The following is a 12,459-nucleotide window of genomic DNA, read 5'->3' as shown; positions in this document are numbered from 1 at the left end:
GCTCATACGCCTAAATCTTACTCTAAGTAGTTGTACCCTTTATTCATAATGCAGAACCTTATTATATTATCGACAGGAACAGCTAGTTATTGTGTTAAATACTTTCTTTTTAGCTTGCTAAATCAGCTGGTTTAGTCTATACTGGTGTTGTTTTCACATTGTGATCTTGACCCCCTCTGTGGCACAGCCCAATGAACTTCTTAAATGAGAAGATCCTTAAAAGGAATTTTGTTGATATAAAATTATTTTCATAGCAATAATTGTTTGTCGTGATTTTCAATTTTTCTTCTTATGAAAAGTTATGATTGATTATCATTGATACTGGGAAATTGCTAAGATAGTAAAAAACTCCTGGTTGTTGATAAGGTGTATTTTGTGCTTTAAGACAGCTTCAAGAATTCTGAGTCTCATTTGGCTTAGGTTTATTTGGTTAGGTACAATCAATCATTTAAAAGCTTTCTAGATATAATTCTACTTTTGCACAGCTTATTTTTTAAAAAACAAATAAAGTAATGAAAAATATGCACACTGGATTGAGACCAAGGATGCGGCATTTAGGCATGTTTTCTTCTCTGGTAGAAGTTGACTGAAAAAGATTTACAAATTGGAGTTTCTGCCATGCCCCAATCATGTAGGACGTAGGAGTAGGAGACCGTATCTCATGCGCTTGGCGCATATGAAATTTTTCCTAGGAGTAGAAGCTTGTGACTAGAATATGAAAGTAGACCATCCAATAAACTCGTATAGAGTCTATTTATAAACAATAGGTTGCTTTGCTTGCTTAAAATTTGTTGTATAGATGTTAAATATAGTTACCTTTTATTGCACATGAATTAACCCTATATTTGTATGAGATATATTACAGCTAAATGATGTGGTTTATGTTACATTTAATGTAGTTTTGATAAAAAGATATGTCACTTGATTACTTCAACTTATCTATTATAGATTAATTAAAAAAATTCAAAATAATCAGTTGCTTTTTTCGGTTGAATCTATAAGATTAGTTATTAACTATCTTTAAGAATACAAAAAAAAAAAAAAACACTCTATGAGGGCTCTTTATAGATTAGTAGATCACCTAGAATAGTAGACCACCATAATATTTGATAAGCTGATAGTTGTAGGAAATAAAGTTACTCCAACAATGGGTTTATAAACAATTATTATGGAAAAAAAAAGTATTGAGCAAATATAACTTTTATAAAAGTTACCCAAAGTCTTAATTTAAACCTAATTTCTATCAAATATTCATTTTGTCACATATAAATAGTAAGATAATTAAAACATTCCTTCACAAACATTTCCAAACCAGATTCACCCCCCTCCCCCCCTATTTATTACATTTGGGATAGAGAGGATTTGAACCTAAATTCTCTTCATAAAAACGTCTTGTAGTACTAGTAAGCTATAAAACTCTTAAAAATATATTAACAAACATATTTTAAAAAAAATCACAAATTATAAAAAGAAAAGAAAAATCAATTAGAAAAACTCCTATATCTCAATAATTTCAACTTTAACATTGCCTTCCATTTTTTACATTGCAAACCCCCCAATTTTAAAAAATCACTCTTATTTTTCATTCAAAATCCAACCCTTACACTTACTAGACCCAAAATCAAACACCCTTTGTCGTCACACCCACAAAACACCAACCATGCCCAAATTCTCTGCATAGTGTATAGTCCTCCATAACCTTATGAAACTAAAAGCCTCCCATTTTTGTTAAAATCTCATGGTCACAAACACTTCAACTCAATCTTGTAAGCAAAATCAAACATCAAAATCAGTCTTTCACGTTGAAATTAAGCAATAGAAAATTCTACCATACTTAAAATGTATTTATCTAGCCTCCTTCTTTGTTTCTTTTCCTCTATGCTATTAAGTCTTTTTTTCTTCTTTTTAAACAAATTGGATGTAGGTGTGACTGTGCATGCAATAGAAGATGGAGCTTCAACATTTTTACTATCCAAAGCATCGTTGATATTCAATAAAGAGAGAATTTATGGCAAAAAATGTTATGGGTGCCAGGAACCAATATTGGATCCTACCTATGGTTGTATAAAATGTAGAGAGTATAAATTCTACGATCATAAATCATGTGTGAAACTACCCTTTGGGTTTCACCATCCCTTGCACCCAATACATCCTCTTATTCTCTTTAACAAATCAATGGGTTATTGTGAGAAAAAATAGCAAATGTGAACTTTGCAAAGAATATCATTGCGAGATCTCAACCATTTCTAGTGGAAATATTGTTGGATCTACCTGAGTTTGCATTTGCTGTTTTCTTTCTCACAACAACTTGTTGATTCATCAAAGAAAACAAGAGGATGTAATGAGCGCAAGGGCTGGTGAAACCCAATGGGTAATTCCGCACATGATTTATGATGGTAGAACTTATACCATTTGCATTTTTTACAACTGTAGCTAGGATCTAATATTGGTTCTTGGCACCCATAACATTTTTTTCATAAATTCTCTCTTTATTGAAGATCAATGATGCTTTATTGGTTAATGGCACGAATAAAAATTTTCGCCGATTTCCGTTGACATTTCACTAGATTTCGGAAGATTTCTGCCTCTATGACGTCAACCAAACTAACCGGCACATGTTAAAGGCCCAATCTAATCAATCTCTTTGGTTGGCGGTGAATTGAGGTATACTCCACCCGATTAGATCAGCAGGAGCGGTTTGAGCCCAAACCCGAACCAATCCGATTCGTAGACAACCCAACTATTGTACAACTTGAAGCTGAATCCCACGCCCTCCCATTGGCAAGTCAATCATGTTTACTTGCGACATTTGTGGTAAAGAAGGCAAGGGTGTGCCCAATCTATGCGTCCCATGTAGTTTCTAGATTCATAGATTAGAAGTTATGGATCTTTCTAACGCATAGTGAAAGTTGTACGTTACAAGCACATTTTCCACCTTATCCATTCTTCTCTTAAACTCCTTTAATTTGACTCCCGATTTTGTCAACTCTGTGATCGAAATGTGAACACTAACTATGGGCTTTACTATTGCTCTAGATGCGATTTGTTGCCCATCTCAATTGTGCTATGACCAAGGAAAAAATGGAGGACATAAATTTGCTGGAACTTAAAAATGAAGATCATCCAAAGTTCAATGAATTCATTGACTTGGCAACTTACAAAAAAAAAAAAATCAATACAGAGGAGGACGGAAATAAAATAGCCACAAAAAACACATCAGTCATGAATATGACTTAATGTTTTTTTTTTTTTTTTGAGAATACTAGACTTAAAGTTTACTAATGTGGTTTTGGATGAGAAAAATTCCAGTTGGTCTACATTGGGCTGTACCATGCCTTGCCCTCGTATGTTAGAAACAAGATGCTAGTAGATAATAGGATATTTCAGTTTTTAATGTTTTATGATACATTGTTTTGTAATAAAAGTTGACACTCATTTGGAACATTGAGTTAAGTGATGATTGACCAAATATTGAAACTAAAAGGTAAACTGTAGATATTTCTTACCAGTTCGTGTATGACAACTTTTTCGCTCTCTGTTATGTTTCTATGCAATTTCAATTGCATTCTGTTAGGGAATTTATGCCCCGGTTGTGTCAAAATCCCAATTTTAAGGCCAAGTTTATTAATTAGTAAAATTATGCTCAAGTCTTAATTGGTTAATCGCATACACCATGACACACAAATAAAGAGCACATAGACAACCTATATGGTGACCAAAGGAAAACCAATGGAAGAACTGTCATTAAATTTTGTTCTTTCCAACTTCATTACATTGTATTCGAGGTTTTCTTGAGGGATGGTGTGATCTGACATTCTGCAAAAGCAATTGAGAGAACCAGTCTATCTACTAGTTAGCCAGTAGCTGATAATAAAACAGGCACAAGACTGTTACTAGTGCATATGGTCAAAAATGCCCATATCCCACCGTTAGAGAAAATATGTATGAATCTACCATTGTTTGCAAAATATTTAGCAATTTATCACTTTTTTGAAACTTGATTTTGTGAAAATCGAGTTTTTCATGATACTCGAGTTCCATAAACTCGAGTACAATGAAATTTTTTTTTTTCAAGTTTTTGAAGTAATTGGAGTCGAGTTCCATGAACTTGAGTTACATCAAAAAAATTTGAAAATTTCAAAATTTTTTCATGCTGTTCGAGTTTCATGAACTTGAGTACCATGGAAAACTCGATTTCCACAAAATCGAGTTTCAAAAAAGTGATAGATTGTTAAATATTTCGCAAACAATGGTAGATTGCAAAATATTTTCAAAAAAAGTGGTACTTGGCCATTTTTACCAGGGCGAAAATGGGCAAATGCCCATTTCGCGCAAAAAAAGCCCAGTTCTACCCCTTTTTCCAAACTAATTAGGGAAATGCCCCTCTTTTGTAACTTGATGATGGCTAAATTGAGTTTCGTGAAGAACTCGATCATTTAATAGTTGAGTTAGATTCAGGATTGTGCCATGCTGGACAGCCAGCGTGGCATTTTCTTTTTTTAATCCCTGAATAACTCGATTATACTAGAATCGAGTTATGTTACTGACTATACAGATATCGAGTAAAGCTCTTGTGAAACTGTTTTCAGACTGTCTTAGTGTCAGGCATATGGGTTCATGTCTTTGAATATAACTCGAGTACTTTAATGTTGAGTTATAAAGCATACTCGAACTTCGTAAAATCAAGTTATTCTTGTATAATACCTGCACATCTCCTCCCTTTCAGAGTGTCTTGCTTTCTGTCTGAACTGAATTCCACTCTGCTCCACAGATCCACAGTTGCTTCCAAACTCAACTGAAATTTGTATCAGCTCAGGCAAAAAACTCACACCAGAATTTTATGGCAATGGTATTTTCATTTGATATTGTACTAAATTTTTATTTTTTTGGTTGAATGAGTGTGAAGTACATTGGTGTGATTTTGGTTGTTTGTCGTAGTAAACGTTGGTCACAAGAGAATGAAATCTTTTCTATAGCAACATTTTGTATTGCACATAATCCTCATTAGTCATAATCATATAGGGGCATGTACATTATCAACATTGGTCAGACATTAACAATAACATTTTGTATTGCACACAATGTGTAAACATTAACAACAATATCTAATATTTATGGTCAAATGTTAGTGTTAGTATTTCATTTTTAGCATGTAATAGTACACAAATTTATGAATGTCTTTGTCGTGTACCATCTTATGCAGCATTACATTATTTACCAACAGTTGATGCACACTGTTAACTTGAACATTTGATGTTATTCTATTCAGCGTCAATGTCTGGTTCTGGCAACCCACAATTTTATAGGCCTCACGATGTGTTCACAGTTATAGGTCGTTGCTGGGTATTAGAAGATGAGTTTAGCTATCCAATCAATCCAAATCTGCGAAATAGTGCTTACGTTCATAATACCATGAGACAGGAGTGGGCCTAGTTATTTCGTGAACAACAAATGTTTTATGATGAGTTGGTTGGTTTTAAGTTGCCAGTGCCTCGGCGACTCGCATAGCAGATGCCCAGAGACACGATCGACGAACTTCGTAAAGCATTGAACCACATAAGAGAAGAAAATAATCGAATGAAGATACGTCTTAATCTATATTGGACCCAAGTCGAGATTCGAGAGTCAGTGGAGGGAGGTTGGTACAAGCACGCACAATTCATGCAATCACTTCTTGTTGATCCCATTTATCAGTCACATGTGGAGATGTCAGATGAGGAGTAGCCGTGTCGTGGTGTAATTAGACTTTGTTGAAGAACTATTTTGCTTAACTATGTTTTATATGTATGTATGTCACTGTTGTTGCATTTGTACTATGTAAACCTTATTATTGATTGTGAGGAGCATGCACGTTATTCGTAATCTAGATTATCCCCACACATAATATTTTTAAATAAGCACCTACGACATAACACAGAAAACTTAAAATAACTTACACGATGCCACCAATATGCATGCATTGCATATTGAACACTAACGCTACTAACATTATTAACTTATTCCTAGACATAACACACACACACCACATAGGCATTCACTCAGACAGGTAATCCTCATAGTTGAGGACATTGTTATGTTCTGCCGGAGTGAGTTGCTTGTTGGCTACAACGGCTGCACCTACGGCATAACACAGAAAACTTAAATATTCTTACACGATGCCACCAATATGCATGCATTGCATATCGAACACTAACACTGCTAACATTATTAACTTAATCCGTAGACATAAGACACACACCACATAGGCATTCATTCTAACAAGTAGTCCTCGTAGTTGAGGACATTGTTACGTTCCGCTGGAGTGAGTTGTCTGTTCGTTGCGGCAACCAGCTCCTCCACCAATTGTAGCATGTGATTCCTAGACCTACGGAGTATCATAAGATTGTTCTTTTTTTTTTAGTCACTACACACTTATATTGGTGCATGTTTCGCCATGGCAGTGTGAGCAAGCTACGGTCGACAAGAGGCGCTCCGAGTTGCACGAGATCATCCTATGGAGCGTTGGACTCGTTCTCACAAAAGTCTCACTCCCGCCGTAGTCCGACATAGTATTCACTCTCGTCAGAATCTCTTTCCCTTCCATAGTTATCTGGAAAATGAGGTAGCATCCAATTACAAATTGACATTGGAAAATGTGACTTCAGATCGGTATGTGTAGATGTTTTGCAAGGGTTGATGTAAATGGGACTTTATATAGGGGTTTTGCAAGGGCAAGTATTCACGTGGATGTGACTATATGTAAGGGTAAGTATTCATGTGAATAAAGATGATATGACTCGATAGTGTATTGTTCAGTGGCGAGGTGTTGAGGAGCACATGCAAAACTGCGAACATGACTTGGCTGTATAGTGGCATTTGTTGGTGCATGCGGTTCACTGAGGCAACTGTTTGATATGGCTATAGCTTGTGCTACAACAGTGGGCTAGTGATGTGTACTGCAAAAGAGGTTGCGTATTTATTCACGTGAAGACTATTCAGCATTCTTGTGCTTCATTTAACATGACTTGACGAGACAGTGTCGAGCTGAGTTAAATGTATCATAAACTTTTCAAGGATGCTTTGCATCCTTGAAAATGGTGCATTGCAAAAAGATGCATATCTGTGTATTGACGTGCGTGTATGTGATATGACTAGATAGGGTTCAACAGTGCGAAGCTGTTGAGCAGCACATGCAACATTGCAAACATCAGTGTAGTAATGGTGGACAGCTCACCCCCAAAATTCATGCATAAACTTTTAGGAATGCTTTGTATATTCACGTGAGTGTGGATGGGTACTTGTGGTCAGGGTTCAAAAGTGCTGAGCTATCCACCGTAGCTACACTAATTGCTCCCTATGGTGGTATTTGGCAAGTGGGATTGAAGAAAGCTGATAACAACATTTGGTTTTGTAATGGTTGGTAGGATTTCGTTGAATACCATTCTATCTGTTATGGTTATTTTTTAGTCTTCAGATTTGAAGGAAATTGAAGCTTCCATGTTCTTTTATTTGATAAGACTACCACTAAGATTTAATATCCACCCAGCAAGAATTGTAAATTGGAAGATCATCAGGTAGAAATAATAGACTTAGATGAAGACGATACAAACATATCCCCCTCAGATGATTTGCCCACAAAACATGAAGTTAGAGAAAAGTATGTTACGAAAAAAAATTTCTAGCATGTCCAGAGGAAGAGAGAGAGAGAGAGAGCAATCCAAGCGGCCGAAAAGTTCAAGCCTAAAAATCCTTCTTTCATGGGTATCTCGCGGCCATATAATTTATTATGACATGTTCAACAATGAAATTCGGGAAGGGATGGGTTGCATTTTTGAAAGACAATAATTTTGAAGAAGGAGATGTTTGTTTCTTCGAGGTGATCGAGAGGAAGCCAGTTGTGCTTAGTGTCTTAATATTTCACGTGGTTGACCATTAGAGTTTGGACTAGGATAACCTATGTAAATTTTAAACTAGTGATGTTTATGCTTATATTTAATTAGGGACTTTGATCACTGGTATGATTTATATCTGATGGATGTGGTTTTAAGACTTTTGTCTGACCAGTTTGGTATGTCTTGTTGAAGACTATTTAGCATTCTTGTGCTTCATCTGACATGACTTGACGAGACAGTGTTGAGCTGTGTTAAATGTATCATAAACTTTTCAGGGATGCTTTGCACCTTGAAAACGGTGCATTGCAAAAGGATGCATATCTGTGTATTGACGTGCGTGTAGGTGATATGACTGGACAGGGTTCAACAATGCGAAGCTGTTGAGCAGCACATGCAGCACTGCAAACATCAATGTAGCAATGGTGGGCAGCTCACTATCACACAATTAATGCATAACCAAATCAGGGATGCTCTGCCTCCTCGAAAACAGTGAATTGCAAAGGGTTGCACATCTGTGTATTCACATGAGTGGGGATGGGTACTTGTGGTCAGTGTTCAACAGTGCCAAGCTGTTGAGCATCACATGCAAAACTATGAACATTAGTGTAGCAATGATGGACAACTCACTCCCAAAATTTTGCTTACACTTTTGAGGGATCCTTTGCATCCTTCAAAACAATGCATTGCAAAAGGTTGCATATCTGTGTATTCATGTGAGCATGGATGATATGATTGAACAGGGTTCAACAATGCCAAGCTTCTGAGCAGTACATGCAAAACTGCGAATATGACTTAGCTGAACAGTGCCGAGCTGTGTTAGCCTTCTCCAACCTCACTTGCCAAATGCTACTGTTACGAGCAGTGAGGAATCCTAGTGTTGAGAATGGTCTTCCACATTACCCGACTATTATTGAATCGAGTTATGTGCAACGTAATTCGCAGGAGTCCAATTTCTGGCTTGCACATAACTTGATATTTCATGAATCGAGTTATGTGTAGTGTTACTCGATAATACACAAGTCGAGTTATGTGCACTGTGGTTCCACACCCAGCCCAGATATTTGGACTAATCCAGATGCAGTCCAAGAGGAATCCTAGTGTCCAAAATGGTCTTCCACATAACCCGATTATTATTGAATCAAGTTATGTGCAGTCTACCTCAAGCACAACTCGATAAATTGACGATCGAGTTATTTGGGAATACATTTCCTGCATGGAGTAAGAACTCATGCACCACTGTTCACACCCATTTGTGCTTGGCCTGTTTATTCATCGTAAAAGTGGACCTGTTCACAACCATACTATAAACAACAACCGATCCATCTACTTCCAACCACTTCCATAATCAAATCGTCCATACAATTCCAACCACATCCATCAACAAATCATTCTCTCATTTTCAATACGCGAATACGAAAATCATCCATACAACCTTATTTGTAAGTAAAGAGTGTTTATACATTTAAATCCATTGATGTACAAAAATAAAATGTTTAACTATACATTAGATGAATTCTTCACAATGGTAACTTGAAACTTGGAAAGCATACGCCAACAATGGTTTTAGGCAATCATGGAGTCTGCACATTTGAGTCATTGGATTTGTTCTCTTCAGAAGATGGCCGGTTCTCTGAGTATGATTGCTAGATTTCTTCAATCATTCTAACAACTTCATCAATGGTACGTCTCAAGTCTGGCACCTTTGCCACACAGGACATGGCAACAGTATTGGAACTACAAACCTCCCTTTACTGCAGGGCTGCCTCCTTTCTGAGGAGTAACCAGCACAAAAATTAGTATACAACCCACATTAATTAATAAATTAAATTGACAAATACAGAAGAACCTTGAAGCTTGCCTGCTTAAATGAGGAGCTTCTAAAGTTACACCTTGGCCAAAATTAGCAATCTAAAGCAAAACATATACAATTAGGGAAATAGAGACCCCATGAATACTAGAATATGCACACCACAAACACTAAGATTGAAAGAACACCAAAACTGGGACAGAAGACTAGGAATGGTAATAGCTAGGAGTCAAGAGTAACTGCAACTACTTCAACAAGTAATCACAAGATTGCCTAAAGTGTAGCTAAATTTGATACATTAGTATTACTATCATGGTTCCAATATAAAAATTACTCCAGGAATCTTAATTATAACTCATATAATGTAATATCTACAAATGTAGGGGTTCATCCATTATTAACCAATTACATATATCATCGTAGTTTACAACTCTAACATCATGCATACTTAAACATTTCAATTCATACTGACATATATCTCTTGTAACAATACTAAGTCTCAGTAATGTAAAGAAGAATAACTTATGATACCCCCTTCTTACTATGACTTGTAATTGTTATGCTACATAGCACCACGGCTTGTTGATGCCACATTTCAAGTCGGACATCTACGACGGTTATGACCCTCTTGGCGACACAACCCACACTTCGACTTTGGTCCATTCTCAATCCACAATGAGGTTGGCAACTCCCTATCGTGGTCATCCATCTCATTGCAAATTCTCGTGGACTTCGGCCGTCCTTTCTCTTGGATCAACCGCGGGTTTGGCATTACAGTTCTCCTTTCTTCTGGCTCCGGCCATTCCAACCTATCTTTCAATGGTTGGAATATTGGCTCGTAGCTGTGATACCGTTCTTCCATGCGGTAGAAACGATCCATATACCCCGTGGCATCGTGGTTGTGCTTGGCACAAACTACTATCAAGTGTGAACAGGGGATCTTGTTTGCTTCCCATTTCCCACATGTGCATGTCATGTCCATGAGGGAAACCATATGGGTGTGAGCTCCCCCGCCAGTGCTCAACAGTGGAGACTGTGTCTCCACTGTATATAAGTGTTGTTGCGCGCTCATCCTTCTAACCATATAGAGCTTCGCCTTCTCTTTATTTTCCTTGAACTTGTCATAGGCATGTTTACACCACACTTGCCCCTCTTCCAACTACTCTAGGGTTTTGTTTCAACGATCGTCAAAGTACGATTTCACCTTGTAAAATGTGAATTTCACCATTGCAGTAATGGGCAAGCTATGTGCGCCCTTAAGTACCCGATTGAAGCACTCTGATAGGTCGGTTGTCATTGCCCTATATCGATGCCCATGGTCATGTGCAAGTGTCCACTTTTCTTGAGGTACATCCTTAAGATAGTCGTATGCATCCGGATTGACATTCTTGATGCAATCCATTGTGTTTTCAAACTTCCTAACTTGATTCGCAGTTGCTGCCCTCCATACCAAGTTCTTTAATGCCACACTTTTGAAGTTAGTGTTAACATTGCTTACTAAATGGCGAAGGCAATACCGATGATAGGTTAAGGGCAGTTGTAAGTAGCCCCTAGTGGTGTCATCGAAGCATGATTGTATCCCACAATGCCTGTCAGAGATTATACACAAATTGGTCGAATCCATAACATAGGTCAACAAGCATGCCAAGAACCATCCCCATGTCTCCGTGCTCTCGGTTTCAACAACGGCAAATGCGAGTGGATAAACATTGTTGTTACCATCTGTTGCCATTGCTATCAACAGCTTTCCTTTGTACTTGCCATAGAGGTGCTTTGCATCTATGCTTATCACCAGCCTGCAATGCCTGAACCCTCTAATACACCAACTGAAAGCCCAGAACGCGGAGTTGAATATACAAGTCCCCGGGACCCAGGGGTCACACTTTAACGTTGTTACAGTGTCCGGATCTGCATCGGACAATGCCGCTAGAAATCGTGGCAATTCCGCGTAAGACTCATCAAAATCCCCGTAAATACGCGCAATTGCCTTCTGTTTAGCTTCCCAAACCTTGTACATACTAACTTCATGCGAATGCTTCGCATGCAACATACTATGTAGGTCCTTTACAGATCTTGCAATGTCCTCCTATATATACTACTCAAGTGCAATGGAAATGAACTTTGAATCCATCATCCGTCCATCGGACGCTACCTGGAGGGATGTGCAACTATGGGGACCCTCGCATTTACTGATCACCCACATCCCATGCTTTTTGCTGCAGCTAGCCCGAATTGACCATGGACATGCATCACATATGCACCGCACTACCAGCCTATTCGTGTCAGACTTGATGACCTTGTATTGCTTATTATGCTTCACAGAATAGAGGGTCAACACATACTAAACAGAGGCTTTATTCTTGAATAGCATCCCCTTCGCCGGCTAATCACCTTTATGCCAACTTGCAAGCTATCCTTTACCCAATGCAAGTGATGGGTCATTAATATTGTCCCATGTATGTGAACCATTCTGGGATACAAACTGTATTAAGGCAAGCCTCCTCGTTCTGTTCGACTTGTAGCTCATCTAAGACCTCTAAATTGTCCACCAGTCCATCATTATCAATGAACTCTTCATACACATCTTGACTAGGGTCAATATAAAGTTCTTCGTCCATATAGGCTTGGACATGTTCATATGCGTGACTTGACCCTCCAACATCATGTGTCTGGGTGGTGCCCAACACTTCAGCTTCTTCGATGTTGTCAAAATCATCAACCACACTACATGGTTAAGTGTTGTAGGGCAAAGGCGTGGCCTTCGCAATGGAAGGATGCACA

General features: G+C 37.8%; 2 protein-coding genes and 1 pseudogene across 2 annotated transcripts; 1 reads left to right on the top strand and 2 right to left on the bottom strand.

Annotated features, from left to right (window-relative positions):
• The first annotated feature begins 5,511 nt into the window (after nt 1–5,511).
• On the top strand, nt 5,512–7,915 carry LOC142606289 (B3 domain-containing transcription factor VRN1-like; annotated as a pseudogene).
• A 2,358-nt stretch (nt 7,916–10,273) lies between these two features.
• On the bottom strand, nt 10,274–10,762 carry LOC142606288 (uncharacterized). Its single transcript, XM_075777668.1, has one exon. It carries the CDS (start codon nt 10,760–10,762, stop codon nt 10,274–10,276), a length of 489 nt encoding a protein of 162 aa, XP_075633783.1.
• A 93-nt stretch (nt 10,763–10,855) lies between these two features.
• On the bottom strand, nt 10,856–11,695 carry LOC142606287 (uncharacterized). Its single transcript, XM_075777667.1, has one exon. It carries the CDS (start codon nt 11,693–11,695, stop codon nt 10,856–10,858), a length of 840 nt encoding a protein of 279 aa, XP_075633782.1.
• Between the last annotated feature and the right edge of the window lie 764 nt (nt 11,696–12,459).

Source organism: Castanea sativa, chromosome 8, assembly GCF_040712315.1.
Source record: "Castanea sativa cultivar Marrone di Chiusa Pesio chromosome 8, ASM4071231v1".
Lineage (NCBI taxonomy): Eukaryota > Viridiplantae > Streptophyta > Magnoliopsida > Fagales > Fagaceae > Castanea > Castanea sativa.
This window is presented reverse-complemented; position numbering and strand designations above follow the sequence as displayed.